The sequence below is a fragment of the Salvelinus namaycush genome, chromosome 31 (assembly GCF_016432855.1).
Source record: "Salvelinus namaycush isolate Seneca chromosome 31, SaNama_1.0, whole genome shotgun sequence".
Taxonomy (NCBI): Eukaryota; Metazoa; Chordata; class Actinopteri; order Salmoniformes; family Salmonidae; genus Salvelinus; species Salvelinus namaycush.
This window is the reverse complement of record NC_052337.1, coordinates 44,821,564-44,849,398: the sequence shown is the minus strand read 5'-3', so window position 1 is coordinate 44,849,398 and position 27,835 is coordinate 44,821,564. Positions and strand designations below refer to the sequence as shown.

Here is a 27,835-nt window from a genome sequence, read left to right as displayed (position 1 = left end):
TTAATTGTGTAGATAATCCTTTAAGAAAATCAATGGTCCAAATCTCATGTCTCAATTATACTCCGTTCAAAAGTTATTGGAGTTATTACCCTTCTAGGATGGCTAGAATTAAGGTGACTAAATTAGTGGCCAGAGAAAAAAGGGGTAAAAGAAAAAATCAGGAAAACTGCATCGCAATCAGCTAGGTTGGATTCTGTGCAAGAATTAAGGCTACTGGCTACCTGACAGGCTCACTTTTCCATTGAACTCGTCGTCATTCTTCTCGAATCCGCAGGACATAAAACAATCAAGGTAAGATGGATATTGATTTTGAGACATGTTTTCATATTTTAGTATACGCTTCATATTCATATTAATTCCAAATGTATTTTATAATTTTTTTTCATTTCTCACAAAAACAAGTGTACATCTGTGAAATGTCAACAGAGCACTGAGCGTATACCAAGCGTTTATATTTTCAAAGCCTTTTACATTTAATTCAGCTTGTCATGCTAATTTAGCTTTTTGCAACCTGCGGAAACCAAAAAATGTAAAATCCTCAAGTTGTTACGAGAAACTTGCTATGTCAACAGAGGGCGGTGCTTATTATTGGCTGTATTAGGTTAGGAAATCCGACTTTTTGGATATCATTAGGGATATGTTAGAGAAAGGTTCCACTGAACAATTTAGAACATAAATAATCATATTTGTCTTGGTTTCATTTATTTTATAACATAAGGAAGTGACATTTCATCACCAAAGCGCGTTTTCCCCCACTCTGAGCAGAGTGGGTGGACACCGTCCTGTATACAGTATTTGTATTTACTTCAAAGCCACAAAGTCCACAGACAGATAGACAGAACATAAAGGTAGTCCCTTCTGTGTCCAGGTGGCTGCCTTAGTGGGAGGGAGTTACTGAAGATGACAGCTGGACCAGAAGGGCGTATAGACCCCACTCAGGACTGACTGACGGAGACTCCAGAACACACACACACACACACACTGGCGTACACCCACTAAGCATTAAGACACACCCATACACACACACTAATACATACACACACGCAGTCATACACACACACATGGCACAGACTCCGTTAAGGAACACAATGAGGCACGACCGGACTTGGCAGGGTGACATGGAATGTTTTGATAATTGATTCTGGATTGTTACAGTAGTTCTGGATTGTTCTGAGATGAGGCAGTTGACGGTGCTGTACTTCTAATAGCCATCGGAATCCTCCTGCAAGTACAGAGGGGGAGAGGTTACTTTTAGAATTATGCTGAAATGATTTCCCCACTTGTGTAACAACTGATAACACTAACCTTTAGTAACTGCTTGGTACATGGTAATATGTAACTGCATGTTAATACGATGTCACTACAGCTATTTCACGTTTCGAGTTTTAATGTCACGTGTACAAGCACTGTGGAATGCCTTTTTTGCAAGCTCCAAACACAACAATGCAGTAATCAATACCGATGTAGCACTAAAAATAACAAAAGGTAGAACAAAAACACACGAGAAATAAAAATAAGAAGTGCACCAGCAAGTAAGAAGCTATATACAGTGTCAGTTCCAATACCATATTTACAATGTGCAGGAATACTGGAGTGATAGAGGTAGATATATATATATAGGAGTAAGGTGACTAGGTGTCAGGATATATGATCAACAGCAGCGCACACTGAGTGTAGAAAACATTAGGAACACCTTCTTAATATTGAGTTGCACTTCCGTTTGCTCTCAGAACAGCCTCAATTCGTCGGGGCATGGACTCTATTCCTTTTTTAAAAAGTAACCTTTAATTAACTAGGCAAGTCAGTTAAGAACAAATTCTTATTTACTATGACGGCCTCTGCAAGGTATCGCAAGCACTTTACAGGGATGCTGGCCCATGTTGACTCCGGTACTTCCCACAGTTGTGTCAAATTGGCTGGATGTCCTTTGGACGGTGGACCATTTTGACACATCTACACTGACTGAAGTGGATTTAACAGGTGACATCAATAAGGACCATAGCTTTCACCTTGATTCACCTGGTCAGTCGGTCATGGAAAGAGCAGGTGTTCCCGAATGTTTTTTACACTCCGTGTAAATTATGATTGTATGTCAGTACGTGTGTGTAGAGTCAGGAAAAACGTGGGTGTGTCAGTGTGCGTGAGTGTTTAGAGTCCTGTGAGTGTGCATATATGAAATACAAGGGTCACCTAATGTGTAGTTACATAGGTATTAGGGTAACTTAAGGTAAAGTATTACCCTATTTGTACATAATGTTAAAAATAAGATGAATTAACAAATCATATCATATACATACATGGTGCTGAGGGATCGTGATAATGGTGGATGGAACCCAAAAGGACTTCTTGTGAGGAGATGGGAACCTCACCCTTCTTAACAGCCAAAATAAACAATTTAACACAAAAACCCATGTAAAACAATCTGATGAATGAAACGTGGAAACGGATGACTATCTAAGAAGGGGAGGATGATGAGGAGTAAACCATTAATTGCTGATGCACTAACCATCCTTCCATCCAACCGTTTCATATGGATGAATTTCCGCACTCATGAAAATGTCACGACAGGGCTGACAGAAACATGAAATGCCATTACAATTTTATAAATGCCGTCAGAAAATGTGTCTTTTTGTGTCTGTAAAATTAATTCTACGAGAAATGGCGGTGGAAACCCCTTTATGTGCGAACATAAACTTGGAGTGATGCGATGATATGTTGTGTGGTCCTCCCACTAAGACTCGGGAAAGCATGCAGTTTATTAGGCTACAGATGAAATAAATGATGATGAACTTCACAGGGTGGTGAAAGTGCAAGGTGATGAGCTTGATGCTCCTTTCCAATAAATATCTAGAGTCTTATTCTGGTGACGTGATGATCGAAGCTTGGCTGCCGTTTGGCAAATACAAATAATATCGCTCTTATCCATATTAATCTCATAATGTGGGTAGCCTACCCGCATTGTATCTGCGAAATGTTGGATAGAGCGCATGTGCCAAGACCAGAGTGGGCACATTTTCTATATAACAAAACAGTTGTTGTGGCAAAACCATCAGTAGAGTTGAAAATGCGATGGTATGCCATTTAACTTTAATTTTTCATTCGGTACCTGGGAATCTATGTACACTACATGACTCTCATCCCCTATGTGCACTAACGTTACGTTATAACGCACAGCCTTTTATCCACTAAAAGTAAGTTTGATGGAAACACATCACTGGTGGGAAAAATGTGCATCTTGTTTTATGAAGATTTTAGAATATTTGCATGAAAATCTGTCGCAAATTGGATAGAAACCTAGCTAAGGACTCAGTTTGAGACTGAAATATTGATTTGATTGTCACAAAAGATCAAAGCAGGGCTCTCGAACCCTGTTCCTGGAGAGTTGCCCCCCTGTAGGTTTTCGCTCCAAACCCAGTTGTGTCTAACCTGATTCAGTTTATCAAAGGGTGGTTACATGCTGACCACAATGCTCGCGTCACGTACATGTTATTCAATCATTGCACCCACACTGCTCGCGTGCGTCAGCGAACGTCTGCCTAGCTGGCGCATATACCCACGTGGGTGATTGAAAGATGATCTGTGGTCCACACTCCGGTCAGTTGTAGTAATGCAGTAAAGTTGGTTGCCAACCACCATATAAAGTCCAAAGAATAAAAATAAGCCTGAAGGAAGGAGGAGAGATGACGAGAAACAAATTTGGTTTACCGTTTTATCTGTGGATTTATTGTTGGAGTAGAGGACCTTGTGCATTTCAGGTAAAAGAACAACTCAATATTTGTACACCAGGACAAATTAGCTAGCAACAGTAAGCTAGCTAGCTAAATTGCCATAAATGTTTAATGCTTTTTGACCTCTCCCCAAATTAATATAATTGGTTCAGAGTTTGTTTTAATATTTCAACCTGCGTGTCCTGATCGCATCTGGTGTGGGTGAACAAAATCAACTTGCGTGCGATGGCGCACGCAGACGCATGAGCGTGTGCGGTTAGGTCTGCATGTTAGGGTTGGAGTGAAAAACTACAGGATGATAGCTCTCAAGGAACAGGTTTGGAGAGCCCCGGATTAGAGCCTCTGACACAGGTTTCTTCAGTTGTTGTTGTTATTTACTGTAGTATTTGGGAAAGGGGGAAAGCACACAGTTTAGCCTAGCTAACATCAATTAGCCTTCCTAACGTTAGCCAGCTAGCTTAACTAGCTTCTCTCGGTTTGATGCAGTCAAAACAGGTAGTATGTATTCAGGTGAGGTGATAAATAACTAGAATAAGTTAGTCTACCAGCGCAAGTCCTTCTACTACGGTTACAGCATTGTTGCGTTAGGTATTTGTTGAATTTTTATTTCCCCCCTTTATGATGATGATCGGGACCTGCTAGTGGTAGTTTTGTGATAACTGCACTGTGATTTCAAAGTTGTGAATGAAAACAGACATATTGGGACCCAATTTACATTTTAACGTTTAAACCTTCACACTAGAGGTCTTAACAGATCCAAAATTCCGGGATCCGAACGGGTCCGTGTCCTTAATTCTGACTTTTGCCTCGGATCTGGGTCGAAACTGATATACAGTAATTGCCACGGATGTATGTACATTTGAAGTCGGAAGTTTACATACACTTATGTTGGAGTCATTAATACTCATTTTTCAACCACTCCACAAATTTCATTTGAACAAACTATAGTTTAAGTCGGTTAGGACATTTACTTTGTGCAAGACAATTTTTCCAACAATTGTTTACAGACAGATTATTTCACTTATAATTCACTGTATCACAATTCCAGTGGGTCAAACATTTACATACACTAAGTTGACTGTGCCTTTAAACAGCTTGGAAAATTCCAGAAAATGATGTCATGGCTTTAGAAGCTTCTGATAGGCTAATTGACATCATTTGAGTCAATTGGAGGTGTACCTGTGGATGTATTTCAAGGCCTACCTTCAAACTCAGTGCCTCTTTGCTTGACATCATGGGAAAATCAAAAGAAATCAGCCAAGACCTCAGAAAAAAAATTGTAGACCTCCACAAGTCTGGTTCATCCTTGGGAGCAATTTCCAAACGCCTGAAGGTACCACGTTCATCTGTACAAACAATAGTACGCAAGAATAAACACCATGGGACCACACAGCCATCATACCGCTCAGGAAGGAGACGCCTTCTGTCTCCTAGAGATGAACGTACTTTGGTGCGAAAAGTGCAAATCAATCCCAGAACAACAGCAAAGGACCTTGTGAAGATGCTGGAGGAAGCAGCTACAAAAGTATCTATATCCACAGTAAAACGAGTCCTATATCGCCATAACCTGAAAGGCGGCTTAGCAAGGAAGAAGCTACTGCTCCAAAACCGCCATAAAAAAGCCAGACTACGGTTTGCAGCTGCACATGGGGACAAAGGTCGTACTTTTTGGAGAAATGTCCTCTGGTCTGATGAAACAAAAATAGAACTGTTTGGCCATAATGACCATCGTTATGTTTGGAGGAAAATGGGTGAGGCTTGGAAGCCGAAGAACACCATCCCAACCGTGAAGCACGGGGGTGGCAGCATCATGTTGTGGAGGTGCTTTGCTGCAGGAGGGACTGGTGCACTTCACAAAATAGATGGCATCATGAGGGAGGAAAAGTAAGTGGATATATTGAAGCAACGTCTCAAGACATCAGTCAGGAAGTTAAAGCTTGGTCGCAAATGGGTCTTCCAAATGGACAAGGACCCTAAGCATACTTCCAAAGTTGTGGCAAATGGCTTCAGGACAACAAATTGGCCATCACAAAGCCCTGACCTCAATCCCATAGAAAATGTGTGGGCAGAACTGAAAAAGTGTGTTCGAGCAAGGAGCTTCAACTGTATATGCATACAATGCCCTGATGCATTTAGCGTTCAAATCAGGTGGACAATAATTGTTTTAGGAAAGTAAAAACCAATACAACAATAGTCTATAAAGTTTTGACCATCGAAACACAATAAACTGTTGTTTTGATATTTCTTATAGGCAATTTAAGGACATATAAGTAACTGTGGATCAATTGGCCAATATCACTTGTTTATTGATGGCGCTGGCAGCCGCCAGTCGGAAGTTCCTTTCTCTCTCTCTTTCTACTCTCGGATCTGAAAGGGTCTCTTTGATCTGAACCATTATGGGTCCGTTTGGGTCTGTTTTCCACAAGCCTTTTCGGAATGGGTCTGACCACCCTCGGGTCCGTTCGGAACGGGTCTCAGTTTATAAATGTTATATTTATGCACATCGGGTTGGGTGGGAAAGCCATAGATCCATTTCGGAACGGGTCCAACTTTTTGGACCCGTGAAGACCTCTTCACATCCCTACTCTCACATCCCTACTCTCAAAACAAGGTGTGCCCCGGTTTAAAAAAGGTTGGGAGCCACTGCTCTAGAAGATGTTATAAGCATAGGTACATATCCTACCTCTGCAGCAGTATCACCACCCTCTGGGTCCACTGGTGACTCCTTGATAGGTGAGTCTTTAGACATAGCATCTTCATCCTGTAATAATAACACACATTCACTGACCAGGTCAACAGTGGGGAAGTGTTGGAAATATCCACATTAGACAATGACAAATTTTGTTAGTTGGTTGCTGTATACACAAAACATTAGAAACACCTGCTCTTTCCATGATATAGACAGACCAGATGAATCCAAGTCGAAAGCTAGGATCCCTTATTGATGTCACCTGTTAAATCCACTTCAGTCAGTGTAGATGAAAAGGAGGATCGGAACCTAAATTCGCCTAAAATGACATACCCAAATTTAACTGCCTGTAGCTCAGGACCTGAATCAAGGATATGCATATTCTTGATACCATTTGAAAGGAAACACTGAAGTTTGTGGAAATGTGAAATTCATGTGGGAGAATATGACACATTAGATCTGGTAAAAGATAATACAAAAAAATATTTATTTATTTTATTTTTTGTTCCATCATCTTTGAAACGCAAGACAAAGACCATAGTGTATTATTGCAGTTTAGGCACAATTTAGATTCTGGCCAATAGATGGCAGCAGTGTGTGTGCAACATTTCAGATTGATCCAGCATTTCAATACTGGACAATATTTTGTATCAAGTCTGCCCAAATGTGCCGAATTGGTCAATTGATACATTTTCAAGGAAATAATTATAGAGAAACAACAATGATATGGTAATGCTAAATGTAAGTTTACACACTCCCAGGAATGTCATACATGATGGATTAGTAGCTTATACACTAACTTTCACACATCTAGATAGCCGGGCGGGGTGGGTGTGGAGCCAGACACAGCAGGGGTTCAAACTGTAGAACCCAGTTCCTACATTTGAATATAAAAATTGATTTTGTTCAACAAAACTATGCTACATTTTATTTCTGGGACCCTCAGGATGACAAATCAGAGCAAGATTACTGAATGTAAGTACATTATTTACCTTCAGAGGTGAATGTATCAAACCAGTTGCCATGAACAAAGTTGTTTGTTGTTGTGTACTCTCCTCAAACAATAGCACGATACCTTGTAGTGTCCGTGCCTCGACGAACGGAGGCTGTTCTGATGCCAAAAGGGGGTGTAACTCAATATTAGGAAGGTGTTCCTAATGTTTTGTACACTCAGTGTATTCCTCTTGTTGGTAATGACAAGCGTGCTAACAGTTGCAGGCTGTGGGAAACAAACCTATTACATTAAATTGCTTCTTGATCCATGTGCATGTTCTATGCTACAATACAAGGCATTTATTGGTGCTTGTCATTGGTGTGACCTTTAATCAGATACAGGCAGGTGACATATACAGCTCCACTCATCTCCCAGTGTGTGTGTGTGTGTGACATGGCTACCAGCTGACAACCTTAGAGCAATTACCGTGCCCTCTCCTCCTGTATGTGTGTGTGTAGGTGTGTGTTTGTGCCCTCTCCTCCTGTATGTGTGTGTGTAGGTGTGTGTTTGTGCCCTCTCCTCCTGCCATTCCATTTAACACCGCCCACCACATCTCCATCTGTTCACGTAACACAGCCAGAAACACACACACACACACACATAGAAAGAAACACACCACAGCGTCTCTTAACACCCACCGTGGCCAATAAATACTGACTCTACTGTGCTATTTTCTATTCTGCTAATAATTTCAAGAAACCCAAACCCATGAAGCCCCATGACAGTTATTTCAAATTATAAATAAAAATTGGAATATCTTATCCAGGTAAGTATTAACTTGTAACTAAGTAATACGTCAATTTTTTCACTTTAATTGAGCCTTTCCCATATGAAACATGTCTTCCTCTTGTCTTGTGGCTCGACAACAGAACATACAACAGAACTGCATCTGTGACCTGAGTGCAATGAGTCGGATCTACGGGAGCTGATGAGGTGTGTTCTCTGTTCTGTCTCACCGGCCCAAATCCATTTACCTGCCGGGAGCATCGTTGCTGGCGCTGCTAGTTGTTTGTGTGTGGGTGGATGGGTGTTCTATTCAACAAAACAAACAGGCAGCAGCCTCGCTCTTCCTCCCTCGTCGTCAGACAACCCATCTCTCACACTGTCTAACTAACTGATGAGCGTTGGCTGGCTGCTGTGGACAACCAGATGAAAGTAGATTGATCGCTCTGCTCCCTCACCTGCTGTTCCGTGCTTGCTTTAGGAAGGAGGGATGGAGAGATGGATAGAGGGATGAATAACGGTAAAGAGAGATTGCGCCTGGGTCGGAGCCCCCTAGGCAGAGAAGCTCCTTTGATGGGCTCTTTTTTAAAAAAAATTGGTCGATATCAATGACACTGTAATGACTGGGGCTCAGAACTCAAGCAGGGAACAGACAGGCACTAAGGCTCTGTCTAAATGAGATCAATCCAATTCTGTGCACCGTCTCTGGCTTTGTTCCAAATGGCACCCTATTCCTTATATATGTAGTGCACTACTTTTGAACAGTGCCCATGTAGGGAATTAGGGTGCCATTTGGGACGTAGTTTCTGTATTTCTGTGTTTGTTCTGTCAAACTCGGAGGACACGTTAAGGTGTTACACAGAGGACACGATTAGGCATTAGTCAGGGTTTGGAGATATACCGCTAGGTAGCCAATCAATGGCCACAGGAAATGCCACAATCAAACCTCTTTAAAAACAAATCAAATGGACAGGGGATTGTGTTCGACACACAGGCGATTAACAGAGAAAAACAAAGATTGTAATTGGCTGAAAAATAATACTGAAGACATTACTCTGATTACCAGAGTGGTTCCAAGGCATTGCCTCCTGTCCAGACCAAAATATTTATTCCTTTTGCAGCAAAAAAATTCCAATACTTTATCTTATTCATCAGTAGCAATTCTGGGTGTGTGTCGGTAATTATTGTTATGAAGTCCTTGATCTTGGAACCCAGAACCAAATCTTGTGTGGACACTGGCCAGCTACTCGGTTTGTTTAACATTTACGTTAACAGTCTGTCATTAAATTCTAAATTCTAAAATCTACAAGTTAAGGACATGCAGTAGGAGCTCCTCAACAAACCTTTGATTGAGCAATACACTGTTCTCTTCTCTGCCCAGGGAGATTCTATTTGTTTATAACTTCCTCTCAGTAGCATAACCACAGCCTAATTGTATAATCTCTCTAGAATTTTGTCCCATTTAACACTATATTAATCTCTGTGTGTGCGGATGTGTGTGTGTGTGTGTTATGTAACAATTTATTAATCTAGTCATAAACGAACAAAGGCAAAGGAGGAAGGCAGCTGAAGTAATTTTTCTAATTAGTGAGATTTTCTCTCTGATTGATGTCATTGATTTTTTTCTAATAATAATGCCAGTGTGTGTGTGTGTGTGTGTGTGTGTGTGTAAGGACACTATACAGATAATGAATGCAATGATTGCTGAGTACCTGTGACGTCAGCAGGGTGCTTTGGGGTGGCTAATTCACCTGGCAGAATAACACTGTTAAAGCGACAATCTGTCATTTGTTTTTCATACAAATGGCAGACCCTCCACTTGTTTTGCTATAAAGCTGAGGGATGGGGCTGGAGACATGCAACCATTCTCAAATGCATAGATTGAGTTCAGTTCTACTAAACTCTCGAGGCAAGTTTTTTCCCCTCAAGAATCAATGGGTGTTTGTCATTCATTGAATTGACCATTTGAACAGCAGTACATGTTGCAGATTGTCCCTTTAATTGGAAGAACAATGGAAGGGCGGACTGAAGAAACCCTGTTCCTCTGCTGTTGGTTTGAAGATGAATCATCACTACTATTACAAGGCCAGCATTGCAGGCAAGCTTTACTTTTATATGTCCAAGATTCGGTTCAGTTTTGTTTTGAAAGAGAGACAATCCATTTTTCATCTTCAGAGACCAGCAGGGCTGCAAATTGTCTGTCTGGATCTTTCTCTGCCTTTGTATAAACAGACCTTCAGACAGACAAGTGAGAATCCATCCTGCTTTTTATGACAGAGAACTAAGAACGCCGGAGGAAGAGGAGAAGACAGGAAAAAGCAACAAGCCAGAGGACTCAAGGTCAGGCTCCATTTGACGGGGGGAAAGAGAAGTGAATTAGCTGTCACATATAAAATGGTTGAGCAATGCCGTGCTGAAAGGAAAGGACAGCATTTAGATGGCAATAGGTTCTGATGAAATGTCAGTATCAAGACTGAAATGAATAGCAACGGTTGCTTCTGTTTTCTCGCTTACAGTGCATTTGGAAAGTATTCAGACCCCTTGACTTTTTGCACATTTTGTTACGTTACAGCCTTATTCTAAAATTGATAAAATTATTATTTTTCCCTCATCAATCTACACACAATACACCACAATGACAAAGCAAAAACAGGTTTTTATAAATGTTAACAAACGTATTAAAAATAAACTACAGAAATACCTTATTTACATAAGTATTCAGACCCTTTGCTATGAGAATAGAAATTGAGCTCAGGTTCATCCTGTTTCCATTGATCATCCTTGAGATGTTTCTACAACTTGATTGGAGTCCACTTGTGGTAAATTCAATTGATTGGACATGATTTGGAAAGGCACACACCTGTCTTTGTAAGGTCCCACAGTTGACAGTGCATGTCAGAGCAAAACCCCAAGAACACAGTGGCCTCCATCATTCTTAAATGGAAGAAGTTTGAAACCATCAAGCCTCTTCCTAGATCTGGCCAAATTGAGCAATCGGGGGAGAAGGGCCTTGGTCAGGGAGGTGACCAAGAACCCGATGGTCACTCTGACAGAGCACCAGAGTTGGGAGAACTTTCTTGAAGGACAACCATTTCTGCAGCACTCCACCAATCAGGCCTTTATGGTAGAGTGACCAGATGGAAGCCACTCTTCATGACAGCACACTTGGAGTTTGCCAAAAGACACCTAAAGACTCTCAGACTATGAGAAACAAGATTCTCTGGTCTGAAGAAACCAAGATTTAACTCTTTGGCCTGAATGCCAAGCGTCACGTCTGGAGGACACCTGGCACAAGCCCTACGGTGAAGCATGTTGGTGGTAGCATCATGCTGTAGGGATGTTTTTCAGTGGCAGGGGCTGGGAGACTAGTCAGGATCGAGGGAAAGATGAATGGAGCAAAGTACAGAGAGATCCTTGATGAAAACCTGCTCCAGAGCGCTCAGGACCTCAGATTGGGGCGAAGCTTCACCTTCCAACAGGACAATGACCCTAAGCACACAGCCAAGACAACGCAGGAGTGGCTTCGGGACAAGTCTCTGAATGTCCTTAAGTGGCCCAACCAGAGCCCAGACTTGAACCCGATCAAACACCTCTGGAGAGACCTGAAAATTGCTGTGCAGCAACGCTCCCCATCCAACCTGACAGAGCTTGAGAGGATCTGCAGAGAAAAATGGGAGAAACTCCCCAAAAACAGGTGCTCCAAGCATGAAGCGTCATACCCAAGAAGACTCAAGGCTGTAATCGCTGCCAAAGGTGCTTCAACAAAATACTGAGTGAAGGGTCTGAATACGTATGTAAATATGATATTACATTTTACATTATTTTCTCCCCCCCAAAAAATATATACGTTTTTTGCTTTGTCATAATGGGGTATTGTGTTTTGATTGAGGGGAAAAAACGATTTAACCAATATTATTACAATAAGGCTGTAACGTAACAAAATGTGGAAAAAGTCAAGGGGTCTGAAAACTTTCCGAATGCACTGTATATGTGTATAAGAATAAAAAGTAACCCCCACCTGTTTGTCATTCATCTCAATTTAAATGTTGCGTGAGAGAGAGGTAGAGCTACAACTAAGAGAGAGAGAGAGCTGTAAAGTGTTTGTATAAGTGAGGGTATCAAATATTGAACAAGGTAGGAGGAGTATGTTTCAGGTATCTCAGGTTCTCACCTGTTTGGCTGAGTCTTTCTTAACCAATCCGGTCGCAGCAGCAATATTCCCCGCCCCCTCCACAGTCCTGTGGGCCACTGCTGTCACACCTGTCACCATGGCCCCGCCCACCTGGGAAACTCCAGACACTGTTTTACCTGCAACTACCGGGAGAGAGAGAGAACATATGTGGGGGGTCACTTCTAGGACGATTTTAACCCACTTAAACTCAACATTTCTCCAAGTTTCACCTTTGTTGTAAAGCTCTAGTTACTTTGTTGCTTTTTGACAGTCCTTTCTGAAAAACAAGCTACCATTCCCAGTCACAAGGGGATTTATGGCTGATTTAAGAAGAAATGGTCAACTTGTTATTGTTATTTCATTGTGTTACTTTTTTTTATTACTTTAGTTTATTTAGTAAATTTTTTCTTGACTCATTTTTTCTTAAAACTGCATTGTTGGTTAATTTTTTAATTTTTTTAAATTTTATTTCACCTTTCTTTAACCAGGTAGGCCAGTTGAGAACAAGTTCTCATTTACAACTGCGACCTGGCCAAGATAGAGCAAAGCAGTGCGACACAAACAACACAGAGTTACACATGGAATAAACAAGCGTACAGTCAATAACACAATAGAAAAGTCTATATACAGTGTGTGCAAATGCAGTAAGATTAGGGAGGTAAGGCAATAAATAGGCCATAGTGTGAAATAATTACAATTTAGCAATTAAACACTGGAGTGATAGATGTGCAGAAGATTAATGTGCAAGTAGAGATACTGGGGTACAAAGGAGCAAAAAAATGTATTAACAATATGGGGATGAAGTAGTTGGGTGGGCTATTTACAGATAAATAGGGGCTTGTAAGTAAGCCTTTCATGGTAAAGTCTACACCTGTTGTATTCAGTGCATGTGACAAATAAAATTAGATTTGATTTATTTGGCACTTACTATAGTCCTTTTTTTATTTAACTTCTTAAGATGGTAAAACATGTTTTTTTATTAAGTTGAACATGTGCTCTTTATGACAGAATTTTAAAATTAGGTGAAATCAAATGTTTTTTTGGACCAAGTTACACTTCTCAAAAGGCACCGAATTGGTGGAACAACCCACTTACTTACAGTGCCTTCAGAAAGTATTCGTACCCCTTAACTTATTCCACATTTTGTTGTGTTACAGCCTGAATCTCTAATGGATTAAATTGAGATTTTTGGTCACTGGCCTACCCACAATACCCTATAATGTCAAAGTGGAATTAATTATGTTTTCGAAATTTTTACTAAAAAAATAAAAAAATTAAGCTGAAATGTCTTGAGTCAATAAGTCTTCAACCCCTTTGTAACGGCAAGCCTAAATACGTTTAGGAGTAAACATTTGCTTAACAAGTCACATAAGTTGCGTGCACTCACTCTGTGTGCAATAATAGTGTTTAACATTATTTTTGCATTACTACCTCATCTATCCACCCCACGCATACATTTATCTGTAAGATCCCTCAGTCGAGCAGTGAATTTCAAACACAGATTCAACCACAAACACGGGGAGGTTTTCCAATGCCTCGCAAAGAAGGGCACATATTGGTAGATGGGTAAAAAAAAAGCAGACATTGAATATCCCTTTGAGCGTGGTGAAGTTATTAATTACACTTTGGATGGAGTATCAATACACACAGTCACGACAAAGAAACAGGCCGGAGAGGAAGGAAACCTCACAGGGATTTCACCATGAGGACAATGGTGACTTTAAAACAGTTACAGAGTTTAATGTCTGTGATAGGAGAAAACTGATGATAGGTCAACAACACTGTGGATACTCCACAATACTAACCTAATTGACAGAGTGAAAAGAAGAAAGTCTGTACAGAAAAAAAATATTACAAAACATGTATCCTGTCCATTAAAGTAATGCTGCAAAACATGTGGCAAAGCAATTCACTTTTTGTCCTGAATACAAAGTGTTATGTTTTGGGCAAATCCAATACAACACATGACTGAGTACCACTCTCCGCATATACCAGCAAAGTGGTGGCTCCATCATGTTATGGGTATGCTTGTAATCGTTTAGGACTGGGGAGTTTTTCATGATAAAAAAGAAATGGAATGGAGCTAAGCACAAGCAAAATCCCAAAGGAAAACCTGGTTCAGTCTGCTTTCCACCAGACACTGGGAGATGAATTCCCCTTTCAGCAGGACAATAACCTAAAACACAAAAGCCAAATCTACACTGCAGTTGCTTACCAAGAAGACAGTGAATGTTCCTGAGTGGCTGAGTTACAATTTTGACTTAAATATACAGGAAAATCTATGGCAAGACTTGAAAACGGTTGTCTAGCAATGATCAACAATCAATTTGACAGAGTTTGGAGAATTTTGAAAATAATAATGGCCAAATGTTACACAATCCAGGTGTGGAAAGCTCGGTCATTCACCTATTAACTTCATCCAATGAGCACAGCACACTAAGGCAATTCCACTACGCTTGCTGATTAACCTATGGGGTCACTTGTGCAGTAATCACTTCCCTTTCTGTCAACCAATAGGCATAAATCTAGGGCGTATCTGTCTCTGACTTGATGTTTTGCAGCAACAGTCTTCCAACGACCGTCCACCTCCACCAACATAATAACCTGAAGACCCGTCATCGGAACCCCGTTCTAAGGACCATTCCTCGGAGACAAGGCCTACCCCAACTATTCAATAAAATTCAATTTTGTATTCTGTCTCTGCTGTCATTCAGTAAAGCCAGTACTCAACTGAGTAATGTTGATAATGGTGACATGTAGCCTACCTGTTGTGACTCCATCCTTTGTTTTGTTGCCTATGAAAAGAACAAAAAACGTGAAGGACAGGTGACAAATATTTAACATCCCATTGATGTCAATGGGACCACTGTCATTCAATAAAATGATCACTTTATATTGTCCGATTAACCATGGTCATACATCATTTCTCACATTCAACATCTCAGCATCTCATCTCAGCAACATTTAACGTTCAACATCTCAGCAATGATTCAAAAAGAAAGTAAAAGGAAAGAGCATGTAGGCTACAATTGTCAAGACCTACCGACAAAGATAACGCCATCTTTTGTCATCTCAGCGGCCCCAGTTACTCCCTGCTTTGTCTTCTCCGCTGCTGCCACGACCCCATCCTTGGCTTTTGAGAATCCCTTTATTAGCGCGTCCATGGTGTCCAAATGACACAGCAACAGCTGTGGGAAATGTCAAACCAGGCAGTGCAGTCAGAGCCGTGAAGAACTTCTAGAACTTCTATCTCGGTAACCGGTGGCATTACGATGGGAAGGAGGAGGCGGTTAGGGTTTATGCAGAAATGCCACCTCCCACCATTCTCTTTCTTTTGACAGACCTGGCAGGTTAACGTGGTTTATAGATGCAGTCTGGGATCTTAATCACAACAGATTTGTAACATATTATACGAATTGGATTCGTAACATATCATGAATTGGACGTAACGTATCATGCGAAATTGATGACTTCGTACACAATTGGATGAGGTATTACACACAAAACTGGGACCCGTTTAGGCTAGGGAGCACTACATTCAAAAGTACTGGCTGAAATATATACATAAGTTCTGGACCACCACTTTAACATGTATTCCAATTCCCTTTTACATGCATGACAATGTTATGCAACAGGAGCCAGGTATTTCTCGTTAGAAGCCTTGGTGATTCCGACTAGGTTAAAACTAGTCTACCACACCTGTTGACAGCACACATCACATCTGTCCTCCACAAACGGTGTCTCACCATTCAGACAATTGTATGATGGCTACATCAAGCCTACTTTTATCATGAACAATTCCGATACCAGCTCGGTCTTACATTTTTCACAGAGAAGGGATATAACAATTGTAGTTTATTGAGAATAATTCATTATGAAACAAAATCGACTGGTGTTGAAAAAAAATGGCATTCGAATTGCTACAAACCTGTGGATTGTTTGAGCACTTGTTATTTGCCTTCCAACTTCCCCGTTCGACACTGGAATTCGTGTTGCCTTGTCTAGATTTCGCCCTGGAGGTTTGAAACCGATACTCTTCTCCGTTTCAGAAGCAGACAGAGATTGCCCGTAATCGCGTGGTGCTGATGCTGGGAGAGCTCGAGATAGAATGGCTGCTTTACTGTCTGCATCCCACCACCTCGTGCGCCGTCCCACACACATCCCCTCCCCTCTCCATTACCCATCTCATTCAATCAGTTATGGTGACAGTGGATCTTGGATGGATAACAAGCATCATGGGAGAGGATGATGAATGCTACACACTGTAATCACAAATAGCATCTGTGTCTGATCACCCACTTCCCTCCCCCCATCTTCCCGCTCTGTTTTCTGCCATCTCCCCCCCCCTCATCCCCACCCTCATACTCCTCGCCCTCCTCCCCCCTTTTCTCCCTCCTCCACCCCTGCCCTGCCACTTCCTGTGGACCACCCTGGGGGCCCAGTCGGAGTCTCTCTCTCTCCACCCTCTCTTTCGTTCTGTCTCTCCTTGTCTCACTCACTCGTGTAACACAGTTGTGCTATGGAAGTTTTCCAACAGAAGATGTGTTTGTGGTACAGTAACTACATTCACCTTGGGCTACTTTACCTGATCTGGGTAAGGACCGGAAAATTGCCAAAGACGTCAGCCACCCCAGCCATGGGCTGTTCTCTCCGCTACCCCCTGGAAAGTGGTACCGGAGCATCATGCCTCGGACAAACAGGCTCAGAGACAGCTTCTATCTCCAAGCAATGAGACTGTTGAACAGCTAAGTGATGGCTGCCCAACCTCCATTCTGCACCGACTCTATCTGCACTGAGTCACAGGTCTCTAACCACACACACACACACACACACACACACACACACACACACACACACACACACACACACACACACACACACACACACACACACACACACACACACACACACACACACACACACACACACACACACACACACACACTTATCCTGCTGTTCCGTCACTTTTATACATGCCTTCATGTACATATTGTATCTACCTCTACTACCACTGTATCCCTGCACATTGATATGATACTGGTACTGACTGTCACGCCCTGACCTTAGATAGCCATTTTATTTCTCTATTTGGTTAGGTCGGGGTGTGATTTGGTGTGATTCTATGTTGTCTATTTCTTTGTTTTTGGCCGAGTATGGTTCCCAATCAGAGGCAGCTGTCTATCGTTGTCTCTGATTGGGGATCATACTTAGGCAGCCCTTTTTCCCACTTTCTGTTGTGGGATCTTGTCTTTTTGTGTTGCATGTGTTTGCACTCCTAGCTTTACGTTCGTTGAGTTGTTTATTGTTTTTTTTGGTGGAACATTTAAATTAAAAGAAAATGTACGCCTACCACGCTGCACCTTGGTCTTCCTTTAACGACGGACGTAACACTGACCTTGTATATAGCATTAATTATTGTGTTTTTATTTCTAATTCGTTTTTATTTGAGCATATCTCTCTTTAAGATCCTATTCTGGATTTTCTATTTTCTTACCTTTGATATTGACACTGCACTGTTGAGGAAGAGCTTGTAAGCAAAATTGTATCTGTATTGTTTACCCCTGTTGCATTTTGTGCATGTGACAAATACACTTTGATTTGGGTCTTTCTCATAATTATAGGAATGGTTGCAAAATGACATCCTATAACCTGCAAGACAATGACTGCGAAGACACTTTGTTAGAAATACCAATAAAGTCATACTTATCACGGCGCAGCAGCAGCAGCAAACATGGTGGCGGCATGCTGGATCAATCTCATAAGCAGCCAGGGGCTCCAAGGACTGTTGTGAGCATCTGCAGGACTATCACATCAATCTGTCGAAGCTTCAGTAGTAGGAGGGAGGATGGGCAAACGGGGGGCAGTCAGTTAGCCACCGTCATAGCTCAGCACAAAGCTTATGGGCATCATCTTCTCGGTCCACACTACAAAATATGGTAGGAGGATAGGAAGATGTGAATTACGATAAAATAGGGTGTTTTATATTCAAGTTGTGCACTTTGTGTGCTCCCCAAATCTACACAGGATTCACCCCAAAGGCCATCTGACTGTACATCATTCAGGATCTCCTCTTGTCTTCCCTCCACTCCTCCCCTACCAGCATTGTTTACATCATAGAAGACCAAACTCTCTAGATAATGCTACAAACACTTGGAGGAAAAGCCTATGGAAAATATCCTGTATATTATCTTCTAACTCCCAACCTTTATGTTGCATCACAGAGAACATAGGATGCCTCCCAAATGGCACCTTCTTCTCCATATAGTTTGACTAGGGCTCTATGCACTATTTATGGAATAGGGTGCAATTTGGGACACAAGCATAGAGATTTGTTTCTGTGGAATAAGAAATGGGAAAAAAACGAATATATTCCACTCTAATATCAATTAAACAGGCACTTGTATTCCTAGCCCGATTCCAAAGACGTACTTGTGATGTTTCGCCGTTCTTTTCAGAGCTTAGTTGCAAGAGCGACCCCCTGTGTCTGTTTAACAGAAGTGCTTCTTTGTTGACAAAACGTGAATTTCAGAGGAAATTGGCATTTCTTCATTTCCATCACCCATGAGGACTATTAGAGGACCATAACTAGGGCTGATTTGAGAAGACGTGTGCGTGTGTGTGTGCGTGCATAGGTACGTCTGTGCGTGCGTGTGTATGCGCGTGCTTGCATTTTAAAATTCACTTATAAAAGTTTAAAAAAAGTTAAGTTAAAAGTTGAAGTTGATAGTTTACATACACCTTAGCCAAATACATTTCAACTCGGTTTTTCACAATTCCTGACATTTAATCCTAGTAAAAATTCCCTGTTTTAGGTCAGTTAGATCACCACTTTATTTTAAGAATGTGAAATGTCAGAATAGTAGTAGAGAGAATGATTTATTTCACCCATGGTGTTAATACTTGCGTACTATTGTTTGTACAGATGAACGTGGTACCTTCAGGCGTTTCGAAATTGCTCCCATGGATGAACCAGACTTTTTTTTTCTGAAGTCTTGGATGATTCCTTTTAATTTTCCCATGATGTCAAGCAAAAAGGCACTGAGTTTGAAGGTAGGCCTTGAAATACATCCACAGGTACACCTCCAATTGACTCAAATTATGTCAATTAGCTTATCAGAAGCTTCTAAAGCCATGACATCATTTTCTGGAATTTTTCAGAATCTACTTGAAGATCCATGGCAAGACCTGAAAATGGTTGTCTAGCGATGATCAACAACCAATTTGACAGCGCTTGAAGAATTTAAAAAATAATAAATCGGAAACTGTTGCACAATTCAGGTGTGTAAAGCTCTTAGACTCACAGCTGTAATTGCTGTCAAAAGGTGCTTCTCCAAAGTACTGACTCAGTGTGTGAATACATACAGTATGTAAATAAGATATATCTATATTTCATTTTTTAATAAATATGCAAACATTTCTAGAAACATTGTTTACTTTGTCATTATGCGGTATTGTGGGTAGTTGGGTGAGAAAACAATATTTAATCCATTTTGAATTCAGGCTGTAACAACAAAATGTGGAATAAGTCAAGGGTTATAAATACTTGAAGGCACTGTAATTATGTTATGTTAGGCTTTAATAAATACCCCTTGAGTCTAATTAATACACACACAAAAAAGTCTGTTTAAGCTAGAGATAACAGTTTTTTTTGTGTGGGATGTGTCTCAATCCACCACATCTGCCTATGGTGGTCTTCTGCATCTGCGATGGAAGATGACAGAGCTACAGTGCTGTTTGTCGGACCAGGAGACATCCCGGAAATCGGGTAACTTACAAACTAATATTACTTTTTATTACCAAGGATTCTTACTGCCAAGGACTATCCAGCAAACTTTCTGACAAACCAGCAACCAGTAAAAGAAGCACAACAGATACCCAACCTGGAACTGAGTAAGTAATGTTCAGTCTGAAGCTACTTCAAAAGCCTAGAAGTAAAATAACATTACAATAATCTCTAGATATTTCACTTTATAAATACTGAATGCTAAGTTAAAAGGCTACCAAACTTGCAAGGAAAGAACAGACCCGGCTGTAACATTAATTGACACTGAAGTTTGAAGTGAGAGCTGTGAAGCCCCTGAGCCCAACAATGGCAGCAGGGTTCCTCCCCTACCCAAATGCAGAGGCCTCTTTGGCCCCCTGCTCCATGGCTTCCCACTGGTGCAGAGGTCACTACAGTACAGTACCCCTTGGATATTAAAAATGACAAGGCATGGAAAGAATACAAAGAGAAGCTCCCCATGGACAATCCAGAGACATTTCTGCTGACTGCCACAAAAATGGGAAAGTATTCAACCTAATCTTCCACACAGACCATCCCTGGGCATGGCACACAGCTATAAGAGCATACAACCTCTCTTTTGTGAGGGTATTGGGGGGGGGCTCCCGAGTTGGAGCAGTGGCGCAGTGGTCTAAGGCACTGCATCGCAGTGCTAGCTCTGCCACTAGAGATTCTGGGTTCGAGTCCAGGCTCTGTCGCAGCCGGCCGCGACTAGAAACCCATGGGTTTGCTCACAATTGGCCCAGAGTCGTCCAGTTTAGAGGAGCGTTTGGCCGGCAGGAATGTCCCTGTCCCATCGTGCTAGCGACCCCTGTGGCGGGCCAGGCGCAGTGCACGCTGACACAGTCGCCAGGTGTACGGTGTTTCCTCTCACACATTGGTGTCAGTGGCTGGTGGCTGGCTTCCGGGTTAAGTGGGAATTGTGTCACGAAGCAGTGCGGTTGGGTTCTGTTTTGGAGGACGCATGGCTCTCGACCTTCGCCTCTTCCGAGTACATTCAGGAGTTGCAGCAATGAGACAAGACTGTAACTACCAATTGGGGAGCAAAAGGGGTAAAAAAATACAATAAAAAGAGGGTATTGGTGGAGGGTGGGAAATCAGAATACTGGAAAATGAGGACACTGAGACACCCTCTGTCAACCTATGGAATAGTGGGGCCTCCCGGGTGGCGCAGTGGTCTAGGGCACTGCATCGCAGCGCTAGCTGTGCCACCAGAGACTCTGGGTTTGCGCCCAGGCTCTGTCGCAGCCGGCCACGACCGGGAGGTCCGTGGGGCGACGCACAATTGGCCTAGCGTCGTCCGGGTTAGGGAGGGTTTGGCCGGTAGGGATATCCTTGTCTCATCGCCCATTATCAGCAACCATCACTTTTGTGTTCCAATGGCACGTTGTGTTAGCTAATCCAAGTTTATCATTTTAAAATGCTAATTGATCATTAGAAAACCCTTTTTGCAATGATGTTAGCACAGCTGAAAACTGTTGTCCTGATTAAAGAAGCAATTAAACTGGCCTTCTTTAGACTAGTTGAATATCTGGAGCATCAGCATTTGTGAGTTCGATTACAGGCTCAAAACGGCCAGAGACAAATAACTTTCTTCTGAAACTCGTCAGTCTATTCTTGTTCTGAGAAATGTAGGCTATTCCATGTGAGAAATTGCCAAATAGCTGAAGTTCTCATACAACGCTGTGTACTACTCCCTTCACAGAACAGAGCAAACTGTCTCTAACCAGAATAGAAAGAGGAGTGGGATGCCCCAGTGCACAACTGAGCAAGAGGACAAGTGCATTAGAGTGTCTAGTTTGAGAAACAGACACCTCACAAATCCTCAACTGGCAGCTTCATTAAATAGTACCTGCAAAACACCAGTCTTAACATCAACAGTGAAGAGGCGACTCTGGGATGCTGGCCTTGGCCCTAAACAGAAAGTACACAGTGGTAGACTACCTGACCCAAAATTAAGGAAAGCTTTGACTATGTACAGACACAGGGAGCATAGCCTTGCTATTGCAAGAGGCCGCCGTACGCTATGTGCACACTGCCCACAAAATGAGGTGAAACCTGAGCTGCATTTCCTAACCTCCTGCCAAATGTATGACCATAGAGATACAAATTTCTCACAGATTACACAAAAAATAAATACAATTTTGATCAACTCCCATTGGGTGAAATACCACAGTGTTCCATTACACCAGCAACACGTGTGACCTGATGCCACAAGAAAAAGGGCAACCAGTGAAGAACAAACACCATTGTAAATACAACCCATATTTATTTTCCCTTATATAGTTTGCACATCGTTGCAACTAACAAAGATGCAGGGAGTCAGTTGAACAACAACTAATTATTATTATTTTTTTTACATTTAACTAGGTAAGTCAGTTAAGAACAAATTATTATTTACAATGACAGCCTACCAGGGAACAGTGGGTTACCTGCCTTGTTCAGAACAACAGATTGTTTACTTGTCAGCTCAGGGATTCGATCCAGCAACCTTTCGGTTACTGGCCCAACACTCTAACCACTAGGCTACCTGCCGCCCACACATAGAGTGAATAAACAAATAAGATTAGCGTCTGAACATGAACACAGAAATGATGCTGCCTGAAGGCTGATAACAAATGAGTGCCAGATAAAGGGGGAGTAATCAGGGAAGTGATGAAGTCCAGGTTTGCCTAATGATGAGGCGCAGGTGTGCGTAATGAAGGTTGCCAGGTGTGCGTAATGAAGGTTGCCAGGTGTGCGTAATGAAGGTTGCCAGGTGTGCGTAATGAAGGTTGCCAGGTGTGCGTAATGAAGGTTGCCAGGTGTGCGTAATGAAGGTTGCCAGGTGTGCGTAATGAAGGTTGCCAGGTGTGCGTAATGAAGATTGCCAGGTGTACGTAATGAAGGTTGCCAGGTGTGCGTAATGAAGGTTGCCAGGTGTGCGTAATGAAGGTTGCCAGGTGTGCGTAATGAAGGTTGCCAGGTGTGCGAAGTGATGTGTTGCCAGGACAGGTGGTTAGTAGACCGGCAGTTAGTAGACCGGTGATGTCAAGCACCGGAGAGGGGTAGCGGGAGCAGACGTGACAGCAACACTGTATATAGACATAATATGACTTTGAAATGTCTCTACTCCTTTGGAACTTTTGTGAGTGTAATGTTTACTGTAAATTTTTTATTGTTTTTTTCACTTTTTTTAAATTATCTATTTCACTTGCTTTGGCAATGTAAACATATGTTTCCCATGCCAATAAAGCCAATGAAGCTCACACCTAATTTCAGACATAATGTGCCCTCCATCCCCTCTGGCATCAGACACACAACCAAACAAATAAGACCAGAAAAGCGCAGTGCCAGTCACTCTTCAATCATTTGTATGACAGTTGTGTCATTGTTGGTGTTGTGTTTTTTTTTTGTTTTCTGTCAAACTCTACTTGAAAGAGAGATAATGTGAGCGAGACAGAGAAAGAAAGAAAGAGCGAGAGAGAGAGAGAGAGAAAGTGCCCTCCATCCCCTCTACTCTCTGTGGACAGACTCCTACACAATCTCCCCACGGCTCTGTCAGATCTGAGACAGTCTGTCTGTACTGTTGCATTATTTATCCAGGCACTCCTGTCTTTGGGCCTGGTCTAATACAAATTCAGCACCTTGAAATCCAACACTACTACATTTATTAACACACACACACACACACACACTCACACACACTCAAACACACACACACACACACACTCAAACACACACACACACACACACACACACACACACACACACACACACACACACACACACACACACACACACACACACACACACACACACACACACACATTGCATCGCATTCTGCCTCCTCCTCCTCTGAAATAATGACCTTCAATAATAGTACCATTTAATTGTCACCTTTAACCAGTGGTGGAAAAAGTACCCAATTCTCAAATTCTAAAAGTACCCAATTCTCAAATTCCAATTCTAAAAGTAAAGATACCTTAATAGAAAATGACTCAAGTAAAAGTGAAAGTCACCCAGTAAAATGCTACTTGAGTAAAAGTCTAAATGGATTTGGTTTTAAATCTACTTAAGTATCAAAAGGAAATGTAATTGCTAAAATATATTTAAGTATCAAAAGTATAAATCATTTTTAATTCCTTATGTTAAGCAAACCAGACAGCACCATTTGATTTATTTTAATTTTATGGATAGCCAGGGGCACACTCCAACACTCAGACATCATTTACAAACTAAGCATGTGTGTTTAGCGATCAGAGGCAGTACGAGGTGTTCTCTTGTGCATGAATTGGACCATTTTCCTGTACCGCTAAGCATTCAAAATGTAACGAGTACTTTTGGGTTGTCAGGGAAAATGTATGGAGTAAAAAGTACATTATTTTCTTTAGGAATGTAGTGAAGTAAAAGTAAAAGTAGTCAAAAATATAAATAGTAAAGTAAAGTACATATACCCTAAATAACTACTTAAGTAGTACTTTAAAGTATTTTTACTTAAGTACTTTACACCACTGCCTTTAACTGCAGTGTGTGGGTTTGTGTTTGTGTGTGTTTGTGTATGTTTTTGTCTTTCCCGGGCTGGGACGTTGTGTGTGTACGCACGTTCTCATGCATGTGTGTGTGTGTGTGTGTGTGACGTTCATCTGTTGTTTTCCCCAAAAATGTTTTACAGCTAATTAGAGACCTTTCTCGGGCTCTGTGACATGTTTTTCATCAAGGAATGTGTTTTGAAGTGGGCAATGTGTGATTTCACCACTTATTCATTATTCTGAAGCAGACTCTTGTCTTGGAGGTGTGCTGCAAGATTGTTAAGGTTATTGACACTAAGTGGTCTGTCTAAAGTGCAAGGAAGAAGTATGTGTTTATTGTACAATCATTCTTAGCTTTGTCATTGTCGACGAGAATTACGCCTATATCCCCAACCAATTTTAAAGCTTGAATCCTTAGTTGCTACATCCATTTGTGAACTTCTAAATGAATGACATAACCCTATTGATTCTTGAAAAATATAACTTATAAATGCCTCATGAGCAACTATTATACCTCATCTGAACCAACATTATAAGCTTGTTCTACTCCAATGTTTGTAAGTAATGTAAATGTAAACAAACACTGTATAGCCTCAAAACTTAAAACTGCTATTTTGAAAACATGGATGGTCAGTCCTTGTATCCATAGCTCTGCCTATGCATTTGAGAGTGGTTACATTTCTCCAGGTCCATCCCTCAGCTTTTTACCAAAACAGAGGCGGGTTGAGGCTTTGTTGTTGCTTCAATCAAGGATTCTAACTTTAAAGGGACAACCTGTAATTGTTTTATTTTTCAGGCAAAGGGCAACCCACCACATTTTTGTTATAAAGCTGAGGGATGGGACAAAAGGAATGTAACCACTCTCAAATTCATAGAAGGAGTTATTGATGCAAGGACTACTATCCAAACTTGGTATTGGACAATAAAGAACCAGAGAAAGTCTAATACGCACGCACGCACGCACGCACGCACGCACGCACGCACGCACGCACGCACGCACGCACGCACACACACACACACACACACACACAGGGTGTCTCTCTCTGTTGTCTTCAGAAGACAGACTCGGTAATTGGTATGTGAAGCGAGGGAAAATCAGGTAGACGAGGGAAGATGAAAACTTTTCTTCAGTGAAACTCCACAGCCCTTCTGTTCTGTCTGGCTGGTTCTCATAAAAAATACAGTAGATCTAACGTTAACTTAACACTTAAATGGTTTGGGAGGCCAAACACTACAAAGACTCCAATGCCTTTTACCAGAACAGACAGACCCCCTAGTGGTATGAAGAGGTGGAATGATTTTGTTGATTTTATTCTCCAGAGATAAGATTTTTGCAGTTTATATCAGTGGCTGTGCATCTAACACTAATAGTGTACATTTAAAGTGTACATATTAAATAGATAAAAAATACTGTGAAACACATATACGTTTGCTTTTATTTTGTGTGTTAGGATGTTGAGTCATTGTCACGACTTCCGCCGAAGTTGGTCCCTCTACTTTTTCGGGCGGCGTTCGGCGGTCGAAGTAACCGACCTAGGAGGGCCTGGGCCCTGGGCCCTGACAGTAAATCTCAAGAAGACAAAAATAATGGTGTTCCAAAAACGGTCTAGTTGTCAGGACCACAAATAGAAATTCCATCTAGACACCCTTGCCCTAGAGCACACAAAAAACTATACATACACTACCGTTCAAAAGTTTGAGGTCACTTAGAAATGTCCTTGTTTTTGAAAGAAAAGCCCATTTTTGTCCATTAAAATAACATCAAATTGACCAGAAATACAGTGTAGACATTGTTAATGTTGCAAATGACTACTGTAGCTGGAAACGGCTGATTTTTACTGGAATATCTACATAGGTGTACAGAAGCCCATTATCAGCAACCGTCACTCCTGTGTTCCAATGGCACGTTGGGGGCCCCGTGTGGCTCAGTTGGTAGAGCATGGCGCTTACAACGCCAGGGTTGTGGGTTCGATTCCCACGGGGGGCCAGTACAAAAAAAGTATGAATGTATGTACTTGTAAGTCGCTCTGGATAAGAGCGTCTGCTAAATGACTTAAATGTAATGTAAATGTTGTGTTAGCTAATCCAAGTTTATAATTTTAAAAGGCTAATTGATCATTAGAAAACCCTTTTTGTTGTGTATTTAACCCTCTGTTCCCCCTCATGTCCTTGTCGGTGATTTTTTATTGTAAGTGCTTGTGCACGTCTGTCCTGGTGTGCGTCGGGTTATGTACCCATTATTTGATTGTTCTGTTTTCCGGTGTTTTTTTTGTTATTAAACTGTGCCGTTTGGAAACACCGTTTTTGTTCTCCTGCGTCTGACTTCCCTGCCGCCAGTACGCACTCCTTACAGTCATACACATTTGTGCCATGCACATTTACCTATTATCATTATGGCTATATTCTTAGTTGAGGAGCCCTGGTGATGTTCATGTCTGGGAATGCAGTGCCACCTATTGTACTGTCATGTAACTGCTCTGTTCTCCTCTGGTGGAGGGTTCCCTTTTGGTGCCTGTTTGGTGCCTCCTGAACACGACCCTGGTCGGAGTGATTAAGTCCACCTGCACAGTTTGTGACCTGACATAGACACGCTACACAGGCTGTACAGAGGTCAGTCAAAGGTGTGGTTTGGAAAGGGAGTCCTATACTGTAATAATCACGTATTATAAGCCACATGCACATAACTGTTGGTCTGCTGTCACCAGCTCTCAAAGTCTTCCTGCGTAGTCACGTGGGTCGTTCGTCAGCCAGGTAATAAAATAACCGTCTGCTATTCTTCTTCTTTCCTACCAACTCTTCTGAGTGACCAGAATCATACAGATTGACCTGTTAAGTACATTTTCCAAAAAAAAAAAAAAAATGGATTACCATTCCGTGAGTCACTTCCTTATGATCAGTCATGCCTACCTCCACTGGCTCCTCTCCTCTGCTTGGCTACCATCGCATCCGGCTGGGCAACTTCCATATGAATCATCATTGGGCACTTGGCTCTAAGGAGTGCGGGACAGTTAGTCATTGCTAGGGCGTTGGTTCGTGTGCACTTTGTATTCATCTACCAGCGGGTGAAGTGTGTGCAGCTGGACTGGAAACACTACTGAGAGATTCGCGTGAGGTGTAAGTGGGGGATAGGTAGGATGTTCTGTCCCGAAAAAAATCATAATTCAAAAAAGCAGCCAAGAACCGAATGAAGAACCGTTTATAAGAGATGAAGAAAGAACCCACCGGGCTGACCATGTCAT

General features: G+C 41.7%; 1 protein-coding gene and 1 non-coding gene across 2 annotated transcripts; one reads left to right on the top strand and one right to left on the bottom strand.

Moving 5' to 3' along the window:
* Nucleotides 1-1,201: 1,201 nt before the first annotated feature.
* Nucleotides 1,202-15,531, bottom strand: LOC120025637 (alpha-synuclein-like). Its single transcript, XM_038970182.1, has 5 exons — nt 15,349-15,531; nt 15,071-15,100; nt 12,306-12,448; nt 6,412-6,489; nt 1,202-1,222 (listed from the first exon to the last, which is right to left on the bottom strand). Exons 1-5 carry the CDS (start codon nt 15,467-15,469, stop codon nt 1,202-1,204), a joined length of 393 nt encoding a protein of 130 aa, XP_038826110.1. The 5' UTR covers nt 15,470-15,531.
* Nucleotides 15,532-26,508: 10,977 nt separating this feature from the next.
* On the top strand, nt 26,509-26,584 carry trnav-uac. The gene has a single exon. It is a non-coding gene; the product is annotated as a tRNA-Val (tRNA).
* The last annotated feature ends 1,251 nt before the right edge of the window (nt 26,585-27,835 follow it).

Bases quoted from the DNA above. Each gene is read 5' to 3' on its own strand.
- LOC120025637 (XM_038970182.1), bottom strand. From the start codon at position 15,469: ATGGACGCGCTAATAAAGGGATTCTCAAAAGCCAAGGATGGGGTCGTG. The intron at 6,490-12,305 runs GTGAGAACCTGA...TTATTATTACAG, and splicing joins AGAAAGACTCAGCCAAACAG to GATGAAGATGCTATGTCTAA. The intron at 1,223-6,411 runs GTAGGATATGTA...CTGTACTTGCAG, and splicing joins GTGGTGATACTGCTGCAGAG to GAGGATTCCGATGGCTATTA.